Source organism: Xiphophorus hellerii, chromosome 2, assembly GCF_003331165.1.
Source record: "Xiphophorus hellerii strain 12219 chromosome 2, Xiphophorus_hellerii-4.1, whole genome shotgun sequence".
Lineage (NCBI taxonomy): Eukaryota > Metazoa > Chordata > Actinopteri > Cyprinodontiformes > Poeciliidae > Xiphophorus > Xiphophorus hellerii.
In genome coordinates, this window is record NC_045673.1 from 22,110,464 (window position 1) to 22,134,061 (window position 23,598).

At 40.1% G+C, this 23,598-nt stretch overlaps 2 protein-coding genes across 5 annotated transcripts; both read right to left on the reverse strand.

Moving 5' to 3' along the window:
- Positions 1 to 606: 606 nt before the first annotated feature.
- Positions 607 to 13,924, reverse strand: cnot4a (CCR4-NOT transcription complex, subunit 4a). Of its 3 annotated transcripts, none has more exons than XM_032588189.1 (13): positions 13,784 to 13,924; positions 10,052 to 10,277; positions 9,701 to 9,898; positions 8,251 to 8,337; positions 7,987 to 8,088; positions 7,423 to 7,548; positions 7,185 to 7,309; positions 6,887 to 7,093; positions 6,746 to 6,803; positions 6,400 to 6,655; positions 4,729 to 5,232; positions 4,311 to 4,544; positions 607 to 2,631 (listed from the first exon to the last, which is right to left on the reverse strand). In XM_032588189.1, exons 2-13 carry the CDS (start codon positions 10,223 to 10,225, stop codon positions 2,300 to 2,302), a joined length of 2,403 nt encoding a protein of 800 aa, XP_032444080.1. In that variant the 5' UTR covers positions 10,226 to 10,277; positions 13,784 to 13,924; the 3' UTR covers positions 607 to 2,299. The 3 variants fall into 3 exon arrangements, with proteins under 3 accessions (XP_032444080.1, XP_032444070.1, XP_032444087.1); XM_032588179.1 differs by having other exon boundaries at positions 13,674 to 13,924; XM_032588196.1 differs by lacking the exon at positions 607 to 2,631 and adding an exon at positions 3,173 to 3,862 and having other exon boundaries at positions 13,674 to 13,924.
- Positions 13,925 to 14,729: 805 nt separating this feature from the next.
- Positions 14,730 to 23,579, reverse strand: LOC116735995 (pseudouridine-metabolizing bifunctional protein C1861.05). Of its 2 annotated transcripts, none has more exons than XM_032588213.1 (18): positions 21,830 to 23,579; positions 21,622 to 21,736; positions 21,346 to 21,520; positions 20,803 to 20,914; positions 20,411 to 20,517; positions 20,147 to 20,273; positions 19,719 to 19,839; positions 19,181 to 19,266; positions 18,882 to 19,012; positions 18,740 to 18,799; positions 18,593 to 18,656; positions 18,407 to 18,501; positions 18,189 to 18,317; positions 16,358 to 16,472; positions 16,132 to 16,251; positions 15,820 to 15,986; positions 15,651 to 15,733; positions 14,730 to 15,554 (listed from the first exon to the last, which is right to left on the reverse strand). In XM_032588213.1, the coding sequence occupies exons 1-18, from the start codon at positions 21,906 to 21,908 to the stop codon at positions 15,359 to 15,361; spliced, it is 2,082 nt and encodes a 693-aa protein (XP_032444104.1). In that variant the 5' UTR covers positions 21,909 to 23,579; the 3' UTR covers positions 14,730 to 15,358. The 2 variants fall into 2 exon arrangements, with proteins under 2 accessions (XP_032444104.1, XP_032444099.1); XM_032588208.1 differs by having other exon boundaries at positions 15,200 to 15,554; positions 16,132 to 16,269.
- Positions 23,580 to 23,598: the final 19 nt, after the last annotated feature.

A 23,598-nucleotide genomic window follows, 5' to 3' on the forward strand; every position in this document is an offset into this window, starting at 1 on the left:
GTTTCAAAGTCTGGTTCCCTTTAGCTCAGAGAATAGCCTTTAAGATACTGTCTGCTTATTAAAAAAAAAAATCACTGAGCAACTTTGCACCACAATACAGTTTGGGGCAATTGAAGACTATCCATTTTAAGGTTTTAACATGGATGCCACTGTGCAATTACATAATTTTAAAACTATGAACCACCAAATATATCTGATATCATGTCCATAAGATACATTCACCAGGAAGAATGCAGAGCTGCAAACCAAAGTACAGAACATGCTCTTCTTACTGCAGCGCTGCCACCCTGAGGGGAAAACGTCACGTCTAATTAAAAGATAATTCTGATATGCATTTAGGTGAGCAACTAAACAGGACTAGGAAATGCGCCATCTAAAATATCGTACTATTAAAGTCATTCGCCGTCACCTTGTAACTGCTGCAGAGGCTAAAACTATGAAAGGCAACAATTTGCCTCCTAGTGGCAACCAGAAGAAAAACACCAGATTGATCTTAATCTGGATAAACTTCCCCGGATCACCTTCAGATGGTTTCTACCGAGACGGTGCAGCACACTTTAACGGAAAATATTCAGGATTAGAACAAAACATCAGGGAATCACAAGCTCTGAGTTTTCAGTTTTATTTAAGGTTTACTTTTCCAGACCTGCAGAGGACAGTTCATTTCCGTTAAGCGCCTCAAAGTTGTTGGTTTTATTTTTTCCTTGCAACATCATGTTAAAAACCCACTGAATGACGACTGTGTTGATTTCTCCTGGATGAATTTGTTCATCTTTGTGAATACTGTTAAATAGGGAACAGCGAGGGAGAGACGGTGGGAGGTGGGAAGGGTGTGGGGGGGGAGGGAGAGAAATGGGGGCAGGGGGCAAGAGAGAGAAAAGACAGAGCGAACACAAATCAGAATTAAGACTTCAAAAAAGAAGGAAGAAAAAAAAGGCGGCGGTCGGAGAGGTTGATCTCATTTCTAAAGGCTGAGGGCTCCTTGATTTATTACTACGGTACTCGGTACGGTCTTGCAGCACCTCGCTTTGGGATGCGCGCTTGCATACAGCTGCTAAGGGTCGTATGAGAAATTGCGTAACTCTCGGCAGTCGCTCCGCTCTCTCTCCCACTTCTATTTTTAAGGCCTCGTTTGAAAGCCCTCGTGGATCAAACAATGGGACCCGCTGACCTCTTTACTACCCTTGTTTGGATCTCTTGACGTTTCCTCTTCCATCTGGTCACTGGCTGTCCACCCCCATCTTATCTGGTGGCTGTTCGTGTTAGGGCTAGCTATTGTAGGTACCACACAGTGGCACTGTGAGTAAAGAGTCTAACCCTAGTGCTCAGGATGTGTGCCGTGATTTCCCACAGCCCCTGGCTCCCTGCGGTAAGACACTGCTCTATCCTCTGATACAGAGGTTCAGCAAAACTCTCCCTCAAGCAGAACGCGAGGGCCCATGGGAGCCCCTTTACTAAAGAGAGTATGAGCCAAGCGGCCTCTGATGCGGGCCATTTGTGCCCGTACCCAACAGGGAGCCCATGCATAGCCTGTGCCCTAAACTCCTGCAGCATCTGAAAACGCTCTCCAACCCGATCTCTCCTTTTCTCCCTCCCTCCCTGCCCTTAATAGTTTATAAAACCCACTCTCGTTTAATTCATCTCTCTCTCTCACCTCGACCGATCCCCAACGAGGCTGTAAGGTTGAACCGTTTCAGTCTCCTGCTCAGACGGGGCGGGAAGGGGGGAGAGTGAGCTTCTTTGGGGCAAAGCTTCAAAGAGCAGATTCACAGCTTCATTCCTCAAAAAAAACTAGTCATGACTTCGACTTTCCAAAAAACACAAATGTTATCATGCGTAATCATGTTAATTTATTCTTTTTTTTAATATATATGTTTAAGAAGACCTCACTTCTGTTAATTTGTTTCTTTTGCCAGTTTGTGGAGTTAGCTCGTGTGTCACCGCTGGGCACTTTAATGCTCTACTGATTCTTGTGCTTTCTGCTGACGGTAAAGCTACACAACGAATCCCATGTTACGCCCAGAACTAGGTCTAAAGGGGTGGTGATGGCGGCAGACGAAGGGAACTGGATAACTGTGTGCCACAAAAAATCAAACAGGCCTTCAGAGTAGACACAAAGGAAGGAGGAAGAAAAAAAAAAGAAGAAAGCAAGTTTGTTATTTTGTTAATTTTTCATACTCTGCAGATTGGTGTGTATTGCATTGGGAGAGAAGGGAGAGTGGGACAGGATAAGTGGGTATAAAGTGGGGTGGGAGGGTGGGGAGGAAGGGAGGGGGGTGGGATGTCTGCTCCAGTCTATTCAGTGGCGATCCACGGCGGCACTCTGTAGTAGCTCTGTGGCGGGCTGTCCTGGGGGTCTGAAGGCGGTCTGGAAGCCTGGTGGAGGGGAGTGGAACTGACCGGTGGGGTTGGCTGTGGGAGGGGGCAGGTAGGGAGCCCAGCCGCTGGGGGCTCTGTGGTGGAGGGGGAGGTGGCCGTCGAGAAGGCCGCTGTGGAGGGGCTGTGGGGGGGCGGGCGCCGCGGAGCCGGCAGGACCGTCCATCTCTGTTAGCGCCTGCAGGGACTTGAGCCAGTGTGGCGGGTTGTCGTCTTGGAGACAGTCTAAACTGCTGCTGGCCGAGGCGGGGATGCCTGCGGTGGAGACAAGTGACAACGGCGCTTCAGACTTTTGACTGGAACAGAAAAGCCGGTCTTTTCAGTCACGCATTTTGAAGAAAAACAAAAATGGCTGCGCAGTTTTTACACCGTAGAGTCGTCTGGGGTTGATGGCGACTTAAGGAATATGAACATCCAAACGATTGACCGGTAAAACAGGAAAAGATGTAATTTCCTTTAACCACAGATTTTTTATTTTTTAACACCAATTCTGTTTGGAAAAACAAAAGATGAGCAAGTTGTGTGGCTTGTTACACCTTCATCTGAGCATAAAAACCACTATATATATAGATATATAGATATATATATATATCTATATATCTATATATATATATATATATATATGAACTAATCAAATCTGGATCAATTATAGATTTTACGGGAGTTTTCCTCAAAATATTGTTAAACTCTCATCTCCTATTGTGGGTTTATTCTTACAAATACACAACCAATCAAAGCTGTTTCTTGAATCATGAATGAAAAATTTGATTACTGGCAACAAAAAAAACAGCGTTGCTGCAAAGACCAGCAGAACTTTATTAAATCTGTGGCAATGTGTCCATTAATTACAGAGTAAAATCTGTTGTGCTGAGAATGAGATGATAATCACATAAATCAGTTTGCATTTATCTGTTTGTCCATTTACTACATGAAGTGAGACACAACGTTTTATGTGGTCCAATTTGAAAATGGCTTCTGTTCTCAAATCTAAACTTTTACATCTTTTCCATGAATGTCAGGCGACTGGAAATACAGCTGAAACCAGGTTTTTACATACGCCTTTGTAAAATAATAGTAAAAAATAAAAGGCTTATCAGTTTTTTCTCCACTTTCAATCAAGGCTAAAAGTCACCTGCTTAGAGTTGACTTCGATTCGTAACTGGAACATTGATCAATATGTTTAATGTATATTTGCTTAATGATGGAATTTGAAAAAATGTATTGTTTGTTGCTTGTTTCATAATTATTATGTTTTTATGGTGTAAATCACTTTGAACTGCCTTATTGCTGAAATGTGCACTTGACTTATAACGTGACCAGAGTTTAGGTCAAACTGCGAGAGAAAAAGGGTTCGTCTCTTTGTTTGGGTTGTCAATGTTAAAGCATGTGATTCATCGAAAAGATTTTAATATTCAATAATACAGATTAATTGTTTTACCTGCTCTCATCGTACATAGTTCAAAGCAGCGCCTTACACGGTCTTGTACTGCGGTCAAATGCAGTCACAAACACAAGTGATAAGATGAGGAAGGAGAGTCACATGTTGTGCTCAGCGGCACATTTTGCTTTCAAAACCACAGCAATGAACGTTTAGCCCTCCATGCAATGGTGAAATATCCTTCACCAAAGCTCAATCAGTTTATAGTTCACATTTCCAAATGACATCTCAAGCAATTTTGAACCCTATTTTAACCTTACTAAATATGACAACCTGAAAACCCGAGATGTTTGCTTTGAAACAATAAAACACTTTCTTATTGTTTTGAAAAAGCAAGTTTTTACATCTCCAGCTGACAAAGCCAAGCATAGTGATTAATCACAGCCCTAGAGTGTGATTAATTAGATTAAATGTTTTAACAGATTCACAGCACTGTACTTCATACATAATGCATAGGATTATCTGTTCAGAAGTCGAGTCCAGCCGACATTTTTACCTGTGATGATAGCAGGATCCATCCAACTGGCCGTGCTGTCCCAGCTGAGGCTGTGCGAAATGCCTGCCGGCCCCGTTGGCCCGCCGATGTGGTTAACACTGTTGGAGGACGAGGAAGATGAAGAGGAGGAGGAGTTGGGGAGGCCACCGAAGTTGATATTGATGTTGGGCAGGAGAGCTCTCAGTCCGTCCTGCCACTCTTTCACATTTAAGCCGTCTATAGAGCTGCTGTTTTCTGCAGGACGGGACACAGGGACACGGAAAACAATCAATACTCGCTAATCAAAAACACCCATCTTTGTGTTAAGCAGAAGTGTTTGCGTGTTGCGATATTAAATGTCTTTCTAATGTGTCTCGTCTAAATTCTGTCTCAACACGCACTACCTCTGTGGAGCACATTAAAGCGGCCTGGCTGGTACCTGAGATGGGAATCCCGCCCAGCCCTGTGTTGTGCTGAGGGGGCAGATTCAGGTCCAGGATGTTACTGTGTGAGGCAGCACTGGCTGAGTGGTTCAAATGTGCGAGGTTATTTCGTGTGGGGATGCCCATCCAGGGGTGTCTGGTGGCGGGGGGCTGCTGCTGCTGCTGACCGGCCTGGCTGTTGTGGCCGCCGGGGAAACTGAAGGAGCTGTAGATGGCTCTGTGGTGGAGCGGGTGGACGCGCGGCAGGCCACCGGGGAAGTGGTGGGATGTGCTGAGATTGGACGGCGGCAGGCCCGTACTGTGACCGCTCCCATGCGCGAGCGGCCCGGGAGACGAGGGGCTCTGATCCTGAACCGATAGCTCCTTCTCTATCAGGTCGGCTAGAGCCTTGCGTGTGACGTCGAAGGGGTCGAAGCCCAGATCGTCGTCCTGCTGTTTGCTAGAGGAGCCGAAACCGAAGGCCGCTTGCCAGTCTGTTGAGGAAGACACTGGTATTGTGTCTTTCAAAGGAGAAGAAGGTAGTTAGTTTGATTACCAGATGCCAAAACTTTAATCAGAAAGGTACATTTGCATTTCAACAAAAGTAGTTTTGTTTATTTACTGCATCTCCTCTGACAGTCCAACAGCCACTGTGTTAGGAAGACAGAGATGCAAAATAAAGCATTTGCACGACTAGACAGTGTTTTGTAAAAAGACCCTTTTCACATTTCATCACATTATAACTACAAACGTTAAATTTGCCATGTGCTGGGATTTCTTTTCTGGTTGGTCAACACAAACTAGTGTAGCAGAAGAAAATGTGATGGTTTTCAAAGTTTTTGTGCAGCGTATACTTGTATTCACAAAACAATGCCTGCCCATTATTCTCGACAAAACACCAAAAGCTCAAACAAGTCTATCCTTTCTTATTGTCACAGATTCTGCAGATAATTTATATCTGGACTGTGGTATGCTTTGAGCCAAGTTTAACTGTAGCTAGTGTTTAGTGTACTTCTGGAAGGTGAAAATCTGACTGCACTGTGTCAAACCAACCAAACCCTTTGAAAAGCCTGTTCCTCCCCCTCGCCTGTGGAGGCACTGTACTAAGAATCACTGAAGGAAACAACACAAAAACCTCTGATGAAGACACTGAGCAACTTCCTTCTTCACTAAATGTAAACACAAATGGTGTAGTGTCACATTTTAGCGGTGGTACGTTTTCTCGTTTATGTTTGATAAAAGACCATGAGCCATTTCTCTCTCTAGATTAGAAGCTAGACTCACTCTGAACGTCCTTTGTTTTTCTCCACACATTCAGCATGCTGACCACAGAGTTTAATTTTGGTCTCCTGTTACAGGACCAATTTCTTCCTTACAGTTGTCATTTTCTCCAATTGTGGCAAACTGCAGAGTGGGACTTTTTATAGCTTTCCTTCCTTCCAGATTCTTGGAATCCACAAGTAATAGTTAAATACTCCCACCTGAGCTCTGGATCTCTGCAAATTGTTCTATTTTGTGTTGGACAAAATAAAATCCCAACACTGAAGTGTGTGGTTGCCACATAACAAATGTTAACACATTTAAGGACAATTCTGGTTTTGCATAGCTAACAGTAATTTTTAGGATGCAACTTTAATGCCCTCAAAGTTTAATGAAAGAATTTACAAGATATTCAAACTACTCAATACCTGATGTGAAGAGTATCTGTGGTTCTGGTGTCATGGGCCAGTCGGAACTGCCCCGGGAGGAGCTGGGGAAGGGGGGCAGGCCAGCAGGGAGAGGGTTTGGGTGTCTGAAGTTACTGTTGTCTGAAAAAAGTGACTGGGACTCTGCCGCAGCACCCTCAAAGGGCGAACGGGCCGAGAGGTCCGACATGCTGATGGGAACCACCAGGATGGGTTTCGTTAGACCCGGAGGAGGGGAAGGGGAATCGCTTGTGGGCATCTGCAGAATGAGAGGAAGACAAACTGCACATAAGAGATCCGACTCCGTCTGATTCGCTTTGGATCAAAGGAACAAGGCTGCTTGCTTCACCTGTTGTAAAGTTTCTCCATTGACCATACCAATTGATTCTGGAGGTTTGTCATTGGGACTGCAGATAGAAATTGCAAAAACAGATCAGGAAAAAAAAAAAAGTTTACAGCAGAACAGATTGGTTTGAGGTCTCTCCATTACCTATTACTGTCACAGTTGGAGGAGAAGGGGGATAGGGTGGGACGCTGGCCTGGACCCAGCTCTGATTCTAGCCCATCTGAATTACTAGCTTCCTGGTCTAGATAGTCTAACAGCGGAGGGGACTTGCGGTCTTCTGAAAGTCCGTTGACCAGTTTGTTGTGCCCCGACAGCGTCGGCCAGCCTTCTTTACCGTTGCTACTGTTAGTTCTGTTATAAAGCAGGAAAAAAAAAAAAATTCAACCATCAAGCGCTACGCTGGGAGAAAGCGGCACAGAAGATAAATAAAAACAGGACTAACCTCTGTGCCGAGTTGGGTTTACTCTTTGACTTTTCTGTTCCACAAGCTGGAGGTTGTAGAAAACCAGGATTTATTTTGTAGAGGTCTTGGAGGAGTTTCTGCTCATACTCTTGATGTTTCCCCGCCTTAGTACAAGTTTAAACAGATGAATACAACAAACACATAAAAGAGTCACTTTAAGCAAGAAATCTAAAAAAAACACACTTTACATATTTTAATAAGAAAACCTTAATCTCACCTGCATCTCCTCTTTAGTAAAGCTAGCTGCTTCATCTCCCAACTCATGTAGATACATACAATCAGGTTTGGGACATTGCATACTTTTGAGGAAGTAACTGCAGTATTTTGTTGTGCCTAAAGAAGCCTGTAAGGGGGAGAGAGAGAATCAAATCCTACTGTTAATACACAAGCGTTACAATAGAAAAATATATATACAGCTCTGGAAAAAATAAGAGACCACTGCACTGGTCTCTTACACTGGTGGACAAACCTCATGGTTATTCCACCAAATATTGTTTGACCATTGACCATTTCTCATTTTCTGCAAATAAATACTAAAGTTTTGATTGGAATTCCAGAGACATATTGTCAGTAGTTTACAGAATAACAGAACAAGGTTCATTTTACTCAAACATATACCTATAAAAAGTAAAATCTGAGGAACTGATCATTTTAAGTGGTTTCTTAAATTTTTCCAGAGCTGTATATACATATCTGATGGCAATACAACTTCTGATTACATTCAACACACAAAATGAGAATTTATAAAACCACAGTGGGCAGTAGAAAACCCAAGGATTACCTTGAGTGTTCTCCCGTCGACGACCACATTGTTCACACACTGTATTGCTCTTAAAGCGTCTTCGGAACGGATGTAAGTGACATAAGCGCTGGCACTGGGCCCCTGAACGGCAAACAAAATAAAAGCAAACAGATTAATCAAACAGACCATTCACGGCTGTTTTAGGCTCATGTGATGCCAACTATTGGCTCAGTTTGCTTCCAACTGATCACAGATGTGTTCATAAACACTGAAGCTTTAAATAAACCATGATTTATTCCTCACCTGTGAACCTGCGTACGATGTGCTGTTGTTGATGACCACTTTATGGATCTTCCCAAATCGCCCAAAATACTCTGGTCGCTTTAGGACCTGTGAGGAGAAATCAACACAAAATGTGTCAGTTCTTTCATAAACATGCTAATCATTTACAATCCTACAAGAAATTGTGTCCAGTGAGAGGAGAGAAAAGAATCTGACAATTTTCTCTTAACCTTCAAATTGAAAACAGAAAATAAACCAGAATTTTTTTCCATTATTGATTTCTAAATGCATTAACCAGCTGCATTTACTTTCAAGGTTTATACACTTTTCCCACAGTAAAATTCAAGTACTTTTCAAGAATGTCAAAGGTCAGTTTTCAAATGTGTCCAGCAACACAAATGAACTAAAGAAGACAGTTTCAATGCACCATTTTATGATATCATTTATTAATGTTATTAATGCTATTATAAAAATTGAAATGTCTCTCTCACACACACTATACACCTGACTGGTCCAAGAACGAAACACTAACTTAACAAAATAAAATCCCCCAATTTCAATAATGTTATTAAATGTATAAAATATAAGACAATTTTTTATTTCAATGACACAGACACAGCATTGAGCCATTAGGAATAATAAATATTTATCACATTGAAACAATCCAAACAAATTGTGTTAAGGTAAATGACCTTCTTGATCCAATTAAATCTTTTTAAACACAATATACAAAGAAAGTTGCAAAACAAAACTCTAAAAGCTGTTCTCACTAAGTTTTCTGTTATTTAGTAAATATGAATAATTTTGGTAAATCTAACTGACCTGAAACAAGACACGATTGGTCTCATTTAACTTCAAACGGTGAGAAAAAAATGTTTGTGTCTTTTATTCTGCATATGACAATATCTGGTTTCAACTGTAAATAACATTTTTCCAAATTTAGACTTTTAAATCAAGCGTCAGATTGTACTTTATTACAATCTGATGCTTGCACAGTTTGATTATCAATCACTTTCAAGGACTTTATACAGAAATCAAACATTTTCCAAACCTTGAAAACACCTTGAAACTCAAGCCTTTTGACGGATTTCAAGCATTAGTATGAACCCCGTAATTTGATGCATTTTTTCATTTAATTTTATTCAAAATTAGATAAAGGCAATGGACATATATGTTGATTTATGAATTGCCAAATCTTGAAATCCCTTTAATTTCTATTGGATTAAAAATTATGCGAGACTGTTTAAAGGTTCTTGGAAAAAAAAAAATCTGAAATGACAAGAAATCAGTACCAGCAAGAAAGATCCTAATAATGCAGTAGGACGCCACCTAGTGGTGACTATTTTTTTAGTATGTGACAAGTGTAACAGAGAGCAACTTTGGTTTATTACACATCATCTCCCTAATAAAATGTTCAACCCAGCATTAAGGCACAGCATATTCACTTAAGACTGTAAACTGCTGTACTCACTTCAGGATCAGCGAGCCGCTGCGACAGCCCCACCACAAACACCAGGTTCCTCTGGACCACTCTGACACTCGCCAGATGCTTGCGATTTTCTGTCACCTTCTGCTTTTTCTCGTTTTGTTTCTGCTTCTTTTCATTCTTTATCCTCTGGATTTCCTCCTGTGACAGAGGCTTGTACACGGCGGGGTCCTCTGGGTACGGCTGCGCGACAAACAGAAATCAGATAGTGATTTATGGGGAGTGGAGAGTGTATAACATGATGAACTTAGGAGAACAAAAAAAAGAGCGTTTGGGAGCACTAAGCAATCAGTCCTGCAGATGAAATTCTCTTTTGTGATAAATCTCTTTGTGCACCTTTCTGCAGGCGGGGCAGAGGCCGTTCTCGTCTGTGCGGATGCGGTGCCAACAGAAGCGGCAGATCTGGTAGCCACAAGTGCAGGGGAAGAAATTGACGTCATCAATCTCCAGCGGCTCCATGCACAGAGGGCACTCCATGGGGTCGTCCTTCAATTCAGGGCTGTGGGACATCCTATTGCACGGCGACGTTGAGAAGTACTGAAGCTGGTCACAGAGCACAGGGCTACGAGGAGAGAGGAAAAAAAAACGTACAGGAACTCCATCTGGATATAGATTAAAAACAGCCAGTATATGTTGCTTAAAGTGTTTACTTGCAAAGGAAATGTTAGCTACTGGCTAGGTCAGTTTAATAGGTGACGAGATCAGTGCTGCAGTTTCTATTGTGAGATAAATTTGAGGTGAATTTGAATGACTGTGTTCAACCAAAAAAGCTGACTAATCTACAGTCTTCTCCAGAACAGCAGAGTGCATTTAAGCTTTTGTCTTTTCAAACAGGATGCTGTGTAGATGGCATGAAACTTGTCAAAATTTTCATCAAACCTACATGCATAAATTAGATTAAAGTACATTTTTGTACATTCAGCACAAGGACAAATGTTTACAAGGGAAAGCAGACACATTTTGGTCACTCCAACATGCTTAGTAGTAAGCTTTAGCATCCTCAGGAAAATAATAGGACAGAGCAACCAATGTGTGCATTTGCAATTGGGGGGAGAAACCAGCTTTAAACCTTTACACCAGGGGTTTCAAACTCCTGTCCTCGAGGGCCGCAGTACTGCAACTTTTAGATGTGCCTCTGCTGCACCACACCTGAATAGAATAATTAGGTCATTAGCAAGACTGGAAAACTGATCTACACAAGAAGGAGGTAATTAAGCCATTTCATTCCAGTATTTTGTACCTGTGGCACATCTAAAAACTGTAGGACAGTGGCCCTTGAGGACTGGAGTTTGAGACCCCTGCTTTACACCATTTAATTTTTTATTAAAAAAAAACAGACCACCTTGAGTAACATGAAATCAGCAGGTGATGTTGATGTCAAAGTGACAAAGATCTACTCAATTTTCAATTGCTGAAGTGGGAAAAAACCCACACAGGGCTAAATATTTCATGTAGCAGTCTTGATAAAACTGGAGTATCAACTAGGAAACAAACTTCACAAATTAAACTGTTCAGAAACAGAACGTCAGCAGAAGTGGATGCACAAGTATAAAGCGATCTACCAGCAACATTTCAAGGGCGGAGGTCATCAAAAAAAGGGACCGAAATGACAATGAGATTTAATACACGTGGTTTATCGGGTCTTCCCTGGTCCTTTGAGATATTCTGAAACAGAAAACAACACACCGGTCTGCGTGTCTTTGGAAGTGTCAATACGTGCAAGTCACTGAACGCAAGCAGACCCGAACAACAAGTCTTTCTCTCCCTTCTATACGGTATTGCTAATACAACCAAAAGCTTCACATTTACAGATCAGCTAAAAGACAGGACAGGAAGTTGAGAACTAATGTTACCCCAAAAGTAAGAAAAATCAACCTCTATGGATGTTCATTTAAATGTTATTAATTTCTGTTAGCTGCTCTTGAGTGAAGAAATCCTTTAACTGTGAAAATAAGGCAACTTGGAGCGTAAAACATATACTAGGATGCAACTTAAGGAGTACCTTTTTTTAAACTTATATTAGTGGCAGCTCAATCAAGTCTTAAAGTGGTTTTGTCCAGCATTGTTCAGGCTTTTGAATGTTTTTTTAAGCTTCAATTTAGAACTGAAAAGCTAAATTTCAAAACTCTTTCAGCTAAATCACAGCAATCAAACTCAAAGTACAGTTCACCTGGAACTACTTACAAGAGCAGCATTAGCCCTTTCTAACACAACTCTTACTGCCCTACAGACAAATAGTCTTTTCAGACTCAGCAGCCTCTGTTTTATTATTTGGTGTAAAAAAAAAATAAAAATAAAATAATTTAAAAAAATTACCAGAGATGTTACTGTGTTTAGGTTTTCAACTGAGATGCTCATGTAGAGGTTGAATTTTAAAAGTGCTTTGCTATTAACAGCTGGTGCCAAAATAATCACTGCATAAAATAAAATACATATAGAAGAGGAAGAGTGAGAATACGCCCATGTGATTTTACAGATGTTTTTTATAGGCACTTACAAACAATGCTAATATGGGCCAGTTTATAAAAAGTTATGATTTTAAAATGATCCAAGTTTATGTCATGCAGTCACTACAGTTTAAAGTCATTAATCAGATGTGAAGTCCTAGAGTGACCCCAGTAACTGTTGTGTTCCTGTTTCCAATAAAATCAGTATTTTTCTGCAAATACCAATGATGGAGTGGTATTTTTTACTCAATGTTATACGCTGAGAATCTCGCCCATGCCTACTCCAACATTGTGCAAAAATAATGCAACAAGGAGGTTATGTAATAATTATGGTAGGCCTAGCTGACATAAACAGAAGCTCTCCCTAAGAAAGCATTAAATACATCTGAACATGAATTTTATCAGACAACTAAGGCAATCTGAAAGCATTATCTGAGGACGTGAAAATCTGTTATGGGTCTCACTTCACAGCACAGCGACATATATATGTGTATATATCAAGCAAAAGCCATTGTAACGCTGGTGGGGTTAGGATTTGCTGAAGGGACTTCATTTATGCGGGGTGGGTTAAAACGACCGGCTCACATCACCAAAAAACGAGCTAAAAACAGAACTCAAGCATTTAGGTGTTAATGCGGATGTTGTAAACATCTCTCGTGGGTTGACAGTGCCTGACACGTCATAATACACGTTAAAGGGAAACGTATAACAAGAGAGTTCATTTATACAGAGAAGGAGAGAAGGAGAGAGAGAGAGTTTTTAGCAGATGAACACCAGCGGTGGGTTCTTCGTGACAACACCACTGCCAGCAGACGCACTCTGCGACCAACTCGGACCGACAGAAGCTAAACGGGAGGAAGTTAATTTAGACGAAACGCAAACATTTCGGATGCTTTGGCAGCGGTCCGCTAATAAACACATATTTACAAGTGTATCACCATCTCATTGGCTCGATTATAAAGTCAAAAATACACAGATTTAAACCCCCGGTGGGCGACTTTACAGGCTCTGTCAGAGACCGACTCTGTCTTTTGGATCTGACGTTATGACAGATGTTATTTGACTAACGTTGAGCTAAGCTAACATTAGCTACGTATTGGTAAGAGAAGCCGGTCTGCCTGTTGGCGCGTATCCAGCTCGACCGCAACAATAGTCACAAAAACAACTCACAGTAAAATTTAGTCCAACCTAATAAAGACGTTCGCGAATAATGAGAACGTGACATGACGTTACAGAGCGCTGAAAGTGACAGCTTGGGTAATGCTAACCGCTTAGCCTGCGTGCTAACATTATCACCAGAAATGTACGACGCGGCCTATAGAAGCTAACACTGAACCACTGGCCTTATAAACAACTGACATTGGTCTGAGGAAACACAAATTACCTGGACAGTGATTCGCTGGGTTTGGAAAAAAACTCCAATCACTTCTTAAGTTTGAAACGGAGCCACCTATCTTTTATTCACTGGATGTAGGATGAAACCCGACTTGGCTAACGTTAGCGTTACTTACCCTGTCCGTATTTAGCTTAGGATTCCACTCCAAAGGAGTCACACCAAACTGGGCGGGGGCTGCAAGCCAATGTACCTGAAATGGTGAAATTTCTAAATATGGTCACTTACGATAGCGGTAATCGTGGGGTTCTGTTCTAATCGGGAGGCTGTAAAGATGTTTTGCCCTTTCTTTTCTTGGTATTGTTAAGACAAATTACGCTCAAACCACCATCTTAGCTAGCATTATAGTAGGGAGGAGGGAGTGGAGCAAGTATTCGGTGCCATTGAGTCTGCGCCGATACAGGACGGCATTATGGGAACACGAGTTTTTTAGATTTTACACGCCCTTTTACATTCAAAGCAGTAAAATAGTACAGTAGTTATGCAATGTAAGGATTTTATTTTATTTTTTAGCAACAATACATTTCTTTGAAAATAACGTACATGAAAATGAACGTAAATGCATAAAAAATTATTCCAAACAACTGTTCACCTGGACTACTTCCTCATGAAAAGTCAGCACTGGTTAGAATTATTATTCTGTAAAAACATGAGCTCCATACCAAATGTTTATCATTCATGTATTTCTGAGGAACTTTACAATCAAATGTATAGACAATTTAACTGATTCAAGACATTCAGTTACAACAGCTTACACTGTTCTTTGAGTTTCTACAGGAACATGTGGCTCTAAGTGTAATAATAATAATAAATAATAATAATAATACTTTATTGCACATGAGTACAGTTTGCACAACAAAACATTTTGTAACTATATGCTTTCAACCTTGTAGCAAAATATGACTTTGTTTTTATAATTCTGTATCCAAATATGCTTAATCATGTCTGTCTCATTCTTATAAAGTTATCAGTGACATAATAAAATTGTCTTGTTCTCTAACATGTCATTAGGCTGTAAAGAGAGGGATCTTTGACCATTTCTCTACACAATGTGTCTTGGTTATTCAGAGTCCAGAGTCATCTCTGGTCACTCTATTTCTCAGTACTGAGGTGGTTCTATGTTTTGGATCTCTATCTTGCTAAAAAAAAATAAAAAAAATCCACCATATTCAAGGACATTTGTTGTTCCTTTTATTTGTAGAGACAACCAGATTCGTTTTGTTAAAATTTTCTGTAATTTGATGACATAAAATTCAAAGTTTCCAAGGAGTTTTGGTACAGAAATAGGACATTAGTATCACATAACCCTTACTATACTTAAAAGTGGGTTTGATTTTTTATTTTTATTTAATTCAGTCTCCTCCTTTGTTTAACATCAGAAACACCTGGAGTGTTTGTTGCTGAAAAATATCAATCCTCATATTTTCTGCAAAGCACAATTATTCCTGTTAAAGTCCCAAATAAGTTTAGCAAACTGTGTTTATAACTGTGGTGTTAGGTCGGAAAAGTAATTTTTTTCTGGCCTGCCTCCCAAACAAGTGCATTATATGTATACAAATACCCTAAAAGCTAATATTATTAGAAACCAAACTTGAAATTGTGAGGTAACAAAGTTAAAAATAAGAAAGTACAATTCAGTTAAAGTACCTTCAAGTATTTTATTATAGAATAATAAAAAGGTAACATACACATTTGGATGAAAAAGCTTTGAGAAACAGGTTGTCTGGTCAAACGTTATAACAGTTCCTTGAATAATAATTGTGAGACATGAAAAGACACAAAGAAAACTCTGGAATTTAAATCTCAATCGAGCCAAACAAAGCCCGGCGTGGGCCATTTTGGTGCCTGGACTTTGCTGGGATCCACAGAGTCTAAGGTGAGTGTTGGTGAGATGGGATGTGGTGATGACAGGGACATCCTCGCGGCCAGGAGGCCCATCCGAACGCAGCTGTCTGTGTCTTTTTTCTGAAGAATCCCTGCCGTTAAAGCACCTGCAAAACTGCCAACACAGCAGGAACAATAACTAATTATGAATAAAATGAAAACAAAGTTGAAGTGGAAGTACAATAAGTAGGGTTAGGTAGAGTTTTTGCACCTGTCTCCTGCTCCTGACACATTCATTGTCTCCTCTGGAGTCACGGTCAATGCTGGGTAGTGTAGCGCACAAAGCTGCCGCTTCTGCAAATCCAAACCCAATAAATAACATCCTCAGTGTTGATGTTGTAAATATCTTCATTATAAAGTTGCATTTAAAAGGCACATACGCTTTTTTGTTTCCTTGGCTGCAGGTCAACTGAGCCTGCTTCGTGTTGGCCACACAGCAGCACACCATCAGGCCCAAGAGTCACCACCAGACAGTGAAGATTCTCCAGAAGAGGGCGTGAGAGAGCCACGGCAACCGTCAGGATCCCATCAAGAGAGGTAGGCAGCTCTGGCATGAAATCAACCACAACCTTAGCTACCATCAGATAATGTGCCTTCTTCACAAGAACTCTTAGCCGTGACTGGTGTGGGGACTGAGGGAGAAGAAGGGGAACATCTACAACTTTTAATGCTGGTAAAAGATAAAAGGTTACCTTCAGGAACCGTGAGACCCAGAGTTTTGTTCATCATGCACAATTCTGCCAGGTTTGGAGACGAATAGGACAAAGACTTCCAAGCATCTGAGAGGAAAGGCTTACAAGCCTTTTCTGCATCTGTTGGTTCATACCAAACTGTGACAAACACAGAGATCACTGCTTAAATAATGGCAAAAGTGTCCATCTATGATCATTTATTGGGCCACCATCTCTGTATGCTTACTGTTTAAGTTGTGCTTCCCAGCAAGAGAACAGACATAGTTGATGGTGGAGACGGGGATGTTTCCATCAAGGCACACAAGTGAGGCGGATGAAATCTGTTTTTCAAACTGTGAAACCTTTCAAGACACATTTAAGGATAGATAGTAATAGTGCTTACTAAATTTTCCAGGTGAAATAATAATAATAATAATAATAATAATAATAATAATAATAATAATAATAATAATAATAATAATAATAATAATAATAATAATAATAATAAACAATATGGTGTAGAATTACAAGAATTTATCAAACAAAATGCAAATTTAAAGGATAAAAATAAAAATCCCAGATAGAAGACCTGCACTTAATTAAATAAAATGTAGGCAAGTCATTCAAAATACAGGATGAACAAACAGTCCATTTCAGTTTTTAATAAGCCAAATATAGATTTTTAAACATAAATTTTTGTAAAGGACCTAAAAAGGATCACTTGATAATCTGCAACACCCACCACAATAGGACCCTGACTTATGTTTAAAAAGTAGAAAAATAAAACCTTCTTTATTTTGCATTATTATAGCATAATACAATACAGAAAGCTCAAAACTTTGATTTAAGTACATCTACTAAGCAAGAAAAAAAAAATCCTGTCTCATAGTTTAATAAAATTTTTTAGCTAAACAACTAGTGCCATAATTACAGGGAGTGCTACTGTTGATATTTCCCACAACCTCCTTTTTACCCAAAGACACAATTTAATTTCTGCTACAACAATTCACATGGTTGGAGAATTCAGAGAGAATGTTCTTTAACTTTTCCTCTCTGCATAACTTCTCTGGATGCTGCAGACAGACACCTGGTTCTCCATCATTCTCTCTTCAGATCAACCCAAAGATTTTCTAGAGGATTGTTACGGTATGACGGTGGGGGAGAAGGGGTTTATTTTGTCTGTTGAAACATTTCTGTGTTGATTTGCCTACATCTGATCCTCATTATGCCGACAGATCCAATAACAACCCATCTTTAGTTCACCAGATTTTTATTTGAAATCTCTTGGTGTTTCAACGAGTTTATAATGAATAAATGAATATTTAGCTCACGACAAATTATTTGTTGCTGAAAAGCTGAACGTTAAGGACCACATACTCAGGAATAACTGAAAAATCCAGTTTGGGAAATCTCGAAGTTCGTTCTTGACACATAACTGAGAAGACTATTTTCCAGAAATTTCAAGTGGGCGTTATAAGACTGATGTACTGTGCAGTAGAACAGCTCTATGAGGATTCCCAGTTTATTGTGAAGCATGAAATGTCCTGATTAGAAAGAACTTTGTACTTCTTCTGGACTCCTCCAGATAAAGAACGCCTTTCCCTGTTTACATGGCGTATGTGCAGGTCTTTTGTCTGACTAAAGCTCATGATTCCTCTTAGTTTGTGGTGCTAGTATGACAAGAGCCTCCCAAATGACTTCTTTTTGCATTTAAAATGGTTTCTAGGGGAACTTGCTGAACCCAGTTTGTGCTACAATTTACTATCAGAAAGCTTAAGAGACATTTTTCTTTATCACATTTACCGTCCTGCTCTGCTCACCGTGCATGGTGGCAATATGGGGTTCCAACCTGCTGAGTGATCAGTTGCTAAGAAAAAGTTGTAAAAAAGGTTCAAATACATTTAAGAATATTTAGAGGACCCATTACCTAAAAATGATGCTTACCGATCTAATGCTACATCAAAATCTGAGGCAGTTTTCAGGGAATGATGGCAGGTTTCATTAGATTTATTTTTTTTTTGCACGGTCAGTAAGGCACTCAGTCGCACACAAAACCTAATCTGCCAGCAGAAACTCACATAGTGTTCTGTAATTTGCTGATGAATGTCCATGTCTCCCAAGCCAAGACTCAGTTCCCCATTGTCGTTGATAACAGCGCAGTACGTTGCTGTGCTCTGCTTTTCCAGTCTGGCCACACCACTTGTGTTCTAAAAGTAAGTTAAAAACATTGTGTTTTAAATTCGCATTCAAGAGTCCAACAGTACTGACTTTTAACTAGCTGTTAATGTTGCCTTGCCATATGTTTGCAGTGGTTAAAGACTGCATCACTGTTTGCATCAGCTCCAGTGGCGGAGATGAACAGCGGCGTCTTTTCTAGCCTACTCAGAGAGTCTGGGAGGACAACACAGGAGATAATATGTGAGAGACAGTCAGACGTATTGATGAAAACGTTTGCACACACGATCAGATAAGGAGAACCAACCAGCGATGTTCCGTCCCACGCCCCCAAACGACTGACAGACGCTTCCTGGGTTTGTCTGTCCAAACTGTGAGACAAAACAGATTCTTAGAACTTATTTCCCTCCGCTGTTCGGAGGTATTCGAGATAAATGCGTGTCGTGACGCTTACATGAAGTGTTTTTGTTTTCCCTTTGGCAATAAAATCAACATTTATTCCTCCTATAACAACCTGTGCAAGAATGCAGGTCTTTATTTGACTCATTCTTGATTAAAATGTTAAAAATATATACACATAAATTTTTTATACTCACAACTTCTGAGCCATTTGGGGGTTTTCCAGGATGCTGAGCTTGACTTTTTGATCTTTTTTCACTCATCTGCTTTGACAATGCACAGGCTATCTGACTGCCGACTTTAGCATTGTTGTGAATGAGAGCAATGTCTTTAAACATGACATGTCAAGGGGAATATGGCAGTAACCCATGATTTGATCTAGAAAGCTAATAATCTTTGATATTTTTAAGGCCATATTCTTTACGACATCTTACATTTTCCACTGACGTATTTCCGATAGTAACTTCTGAGAGATTTAGAGGCTTCCAAAGGATACTGGCCTGCAGGGACTTTCCTTGAGTCAACTCGTTGACCTTTTGAAGAATAAACGGTGTTACGTCTCTGCCTGTAATACCTTCAGAACTGAGAAAATCAGAGAGACGACACAAAGAGATGAGCAGACATCGATATGCAGGAAACCAAAAATAGACTTTACGTAAGTAAATAAGTAACATTTTATTTGAGTAGAACATTTCCCAAATAAAATTGAAAAACGCTTAACAAAACACAGAAGAAAAGCACATCAAATGTATACATCACATTAATTAAAAGCTTTTCTGTACAAATATATTTTTAGCTGCGTTTTATGATGATCAACATGACGTGAAAATAATGGGAGAGATCCACAAACTGGGTGCAACGACCTGAAACAACCGAGTTTTGCGGGTCTTAAACTGAGTATGTGGGGCCAACAACAAACACTTGATCAGCATTTTGGCAGAAGACTTCGGCTTAACCAAGTCCAAAATATTTTGGGGGTGCTTGTTGATTACCATGCTAGCTGAACGCAAACACATATGAGAGACGTTCTGTACCTGACTGCTGTCACTGCAGCTTGCATGGCTTCCTGTATCTGATGGCCAGTGGCTGCATGCTCCTCTGGGATGGGTACTGCTATCAGGAGGCCACTTTCAAGACCCAGAGACAAAGTGCTTGCTGGAAAAACCAAGCAGACGTACACATAAACAATGTTACTGTATCTGTGTAATATCTGCACACTGGCAGTCAAGTCAAGCTAAGTATACATTTAGGTCAGAAGATTACATCCCGTCATCATCAACATGAATGTGACTTTAATTTTGGTCTTTTAACGATGAACCGCTCTTTTCCCACTGCTGACTGACTATTGGACAAACTCATTTAATTACTTGTAAAAAGCAAGAACACACTTGTGGATATATTTCATCATCATCACGACCCTCAATGTTTAATGAAAAGCCAATTTATTTCTGCAATATATTACCAATAAGTTCTGCAGCCTCGCTAGGATTGCGGACATTACACGCAGAGGTGAATTCACTGTTTGGAGTGAAGAATGCTGGGAAATCTTTAGATTCACCATAAGTTGCAACACACACACCTTGTGTCTCCTGTAGACAAATAAGGAAAGAAGTACAGGCTAACCTTCAGCCACACATTACAACCACAGCTATAAATAAATAGTAGGCATGTTTGACTTTATGCTACAAGTCTGCTGAGCATAACAGAATAATGCATATTTCCTCACAAGGAACTCCAGGGTGCGGCCGATGTCCAGGATAGACTTGACTCCGGCAGAGACGACAGCGACGGGAGTTCTGCCAAGCTCTGTTAGATCTGCGCTGATGTCCAGACCTCAAGAAGCATCATTTAGTCAGCGGGAATAAATGTTTTGAGTTTGATTCGACTTCACAGCTAGACGTCTCAAACACTGCACCAAATCAGACTGGGAGATGTTTTGATAACTTAATCCTTCCAGTTTAACAAACTATCGCGAGGTTTTCTTTTTCTGAAAAGAATTTTAATTTAAACTAAATGACAGGCATGTCAGAAAACAGCATTTCTCCTCAAAAAGAACCCTTGTTAGAGAATATTAAAACCCTACAAGTTTATTTTGCAGTGAAGTATAAGTTAGCTCACTGTTCTGTCCATCTCTGTGGACTCCTCCGATGCCTCCTGTCACAAAAACAGGGATCCCAGCTCTGTGTGCTGCAATCATTGTGGCTGAGACCGTTGTTCCCCCGGAGAGACCCTGAAAAATGGTGACACATGTCTGAACACTTTCAAAATAGCAGTAATTACAATAGATTACAAAGTCAAGATGTTTCCAGAAGCTTATACACACAATGCCTTGCAAATGTATTCATAGCCTTAAACTTTTTTATGTATTTTATAGAATTTTATTGGGATTTTACATCAATCAAAAGTAGCATTTTATGGTGATGTGGAAGGAAACTGGTGTAGTTTTGCAAATGAAAACCTCAAAAGTGCTCAGTGCTGAAATCTTCAGACTTAGTTATAGTTCCTCTGCCACTTCACCATTATGCATTTGTGTTGTTCTTCCACAAAACATCTCTTCAAAATACATCAATGTTCGTTGTTGTAATGTCACAAAACGTGAAAACACTTAGGAGGCCTAAATAGTTGACATTTCTGTTAGGGATTCAAAAGTAGCATCCTCACTTTGCTGACAGCATAAGGCAGATCCCGTCGAGACACCTTCAGGGGGCTTTTGGATCGAGCAAGACGGTCAAGCTCGTCTGACGACAATCCGACACAGATTTCCCCTTCGACGACGCCGATCGTGGCAGGAGTGGCTCCTTCGGCTCGCACAATGGCCTCAACCTCCTTTGCAGTGCTGAACAGAAACAGCAGGCGAGCTTATCGTTGATTTGTGAAACTCACCCTGAAAACTTTAAACATCTGATAGTGTTTTGACCTTGGCGTCATACTGGGTACCTCAGGTTGTGTGGGTAGGGCATGCCATGGGTGATAATTGTACTCTCTAGTGCAACCACCGGCTTGTTTTGTGCCACAGCCTGAGACACAGACGGATGAACGTTGAAGTGGAAATCTGAAAGAGAAGAGACAATCAGCATTACCAGCCTGCAACAAACAATGTGGACCATTTCTCAGTGCTGAAGGTTTAATGAGGAAGTGTGTTCACCTTTGCTCCTCGCAGTGTTTTGATAGAGCCTCACGTCTCTTCTGAGGATGAACTGGAAGGCTCTCTTCAGGTCCTTCATTCTGCTGAGATTTTTGTGATAAAACCTGATAACATGCAGACTTTGAATAAAGCAGTCTAAACTCTCACTCTAGTCAGTTTCATTAAATCAGGTTTTAGGCAGCTGGAACTCAGATTTTAAACCAATTAAACATATCACTCCAACCTATATTGCTACTTTTCCCAAAGAAACAGTTACAAATTTAGCTATTGTTACTGTTGAGAAACAGAGGAAAACGCGTACCAGCTGCTAATTTAGAATTTATGAGACAATACAACTCAAAGATTAATTGATGAAGGAAAAAAATATCAGAGGTCAAGTTTCAAAAGACTATAGCTATCAAAAGTGTAAAGCAGAAGATTTCTGGAAAATGATATTCAGAAAATATCTGCCATTATTAGAATGAAGAACAATTTTACCTCAGATTCTCAAAGAGAAAACGTAGTCCTTGGCTTCTTGCAAGTATTTTTCCAGCTTTCAAAGTGGGTTTGCCACTACAAGGTACAGATCCTATTCAGCCATTGTGGGGGCTTTTTTTTTATCCCAGTTATCTGGCACAAACTCCCATCACCCTTTTCCCCTTTTCTGGGGCCACTCTCACAAATAGACACACAAATACCCAAACAGGAGCGCTTTCATTTTGCTTCTTCTCCATGGCACACAGCAACAGCAACAAAAGGAAATTCTTAAAAACTGCACATTGGAGCAGAGATGTAGTTTAATTGCCACGAAAGAAATCCTCTTTAGCCTCTGTATACAGAACTAGCTTGAAAACAAAACCAGTTCTTTGGGTTTTAATGCACGTTTTAGTTTTGAGGATATTTAAAAACAATAACTTTCCAAAGGGGAAACAAAAAAAACATATTTAATAAAGAAAAACAAGCTGTGAAAAATAACTAATACAAGAAAGATTTTTTGAAAGGAAAACAAAAACTTTGTCCAATAACATGAAATAAATACCTAAATCCAAAGTAGTTATAGAATAATAGGAACATACAGTACATAGCAGGAGACCACATTTTGCAGCTTATTATTATTATTTCCTCAAACCAGACCTTTATCAAAAACAGATTCTCCAGAAAAGTTTGAAGCTTACCTTCTCTTGTCCAACGAAAATGCAACAAACTTTGGCCAGGGAGCTAAACTTTGACCCAAACACTATTTACACAGCCCACAACCGTCAAGCACAGATCTCTACTGTCTGAGCTGTAACCTGCCAAAAAGACTACAATCACTGTGATATGGAAAAACAATGCAAAGAACAATCCAACAACCATGCTCATATAAAAAATGTCCAGTGCTGACTGATCTAGAGAATGAAATTATATTTATTAAACCAACACGTTTCTGGTAATTAGACAAGTGTCTCTCAAGAGATGGAAAATCTATTTTTTATTTACATTTTATTAACAAAAGTAAATAAAACAAAGAAAACACATGTCAAAAATTATTTATGCCCTTCTCAATGATGAGTGAAAAAATCTTTATTGGCTTTTACATCAATTAAAACTTCATAATTGCTGAGCAGCTTACTTGTTTTCAAGACTGGAAGGCTTCCTGGCCATCACCCTAATCTTTAACTTCCTCTACAGATTCTCAGAAAGGTTCAAGTTGGGATTTATGCTTTGTTACTCCAATATATATATATATACTGTATATATGTGTGTGTGTGTGTGTGGGTGTGTGCGTGTGTGCATGGGGGGACGGGGGG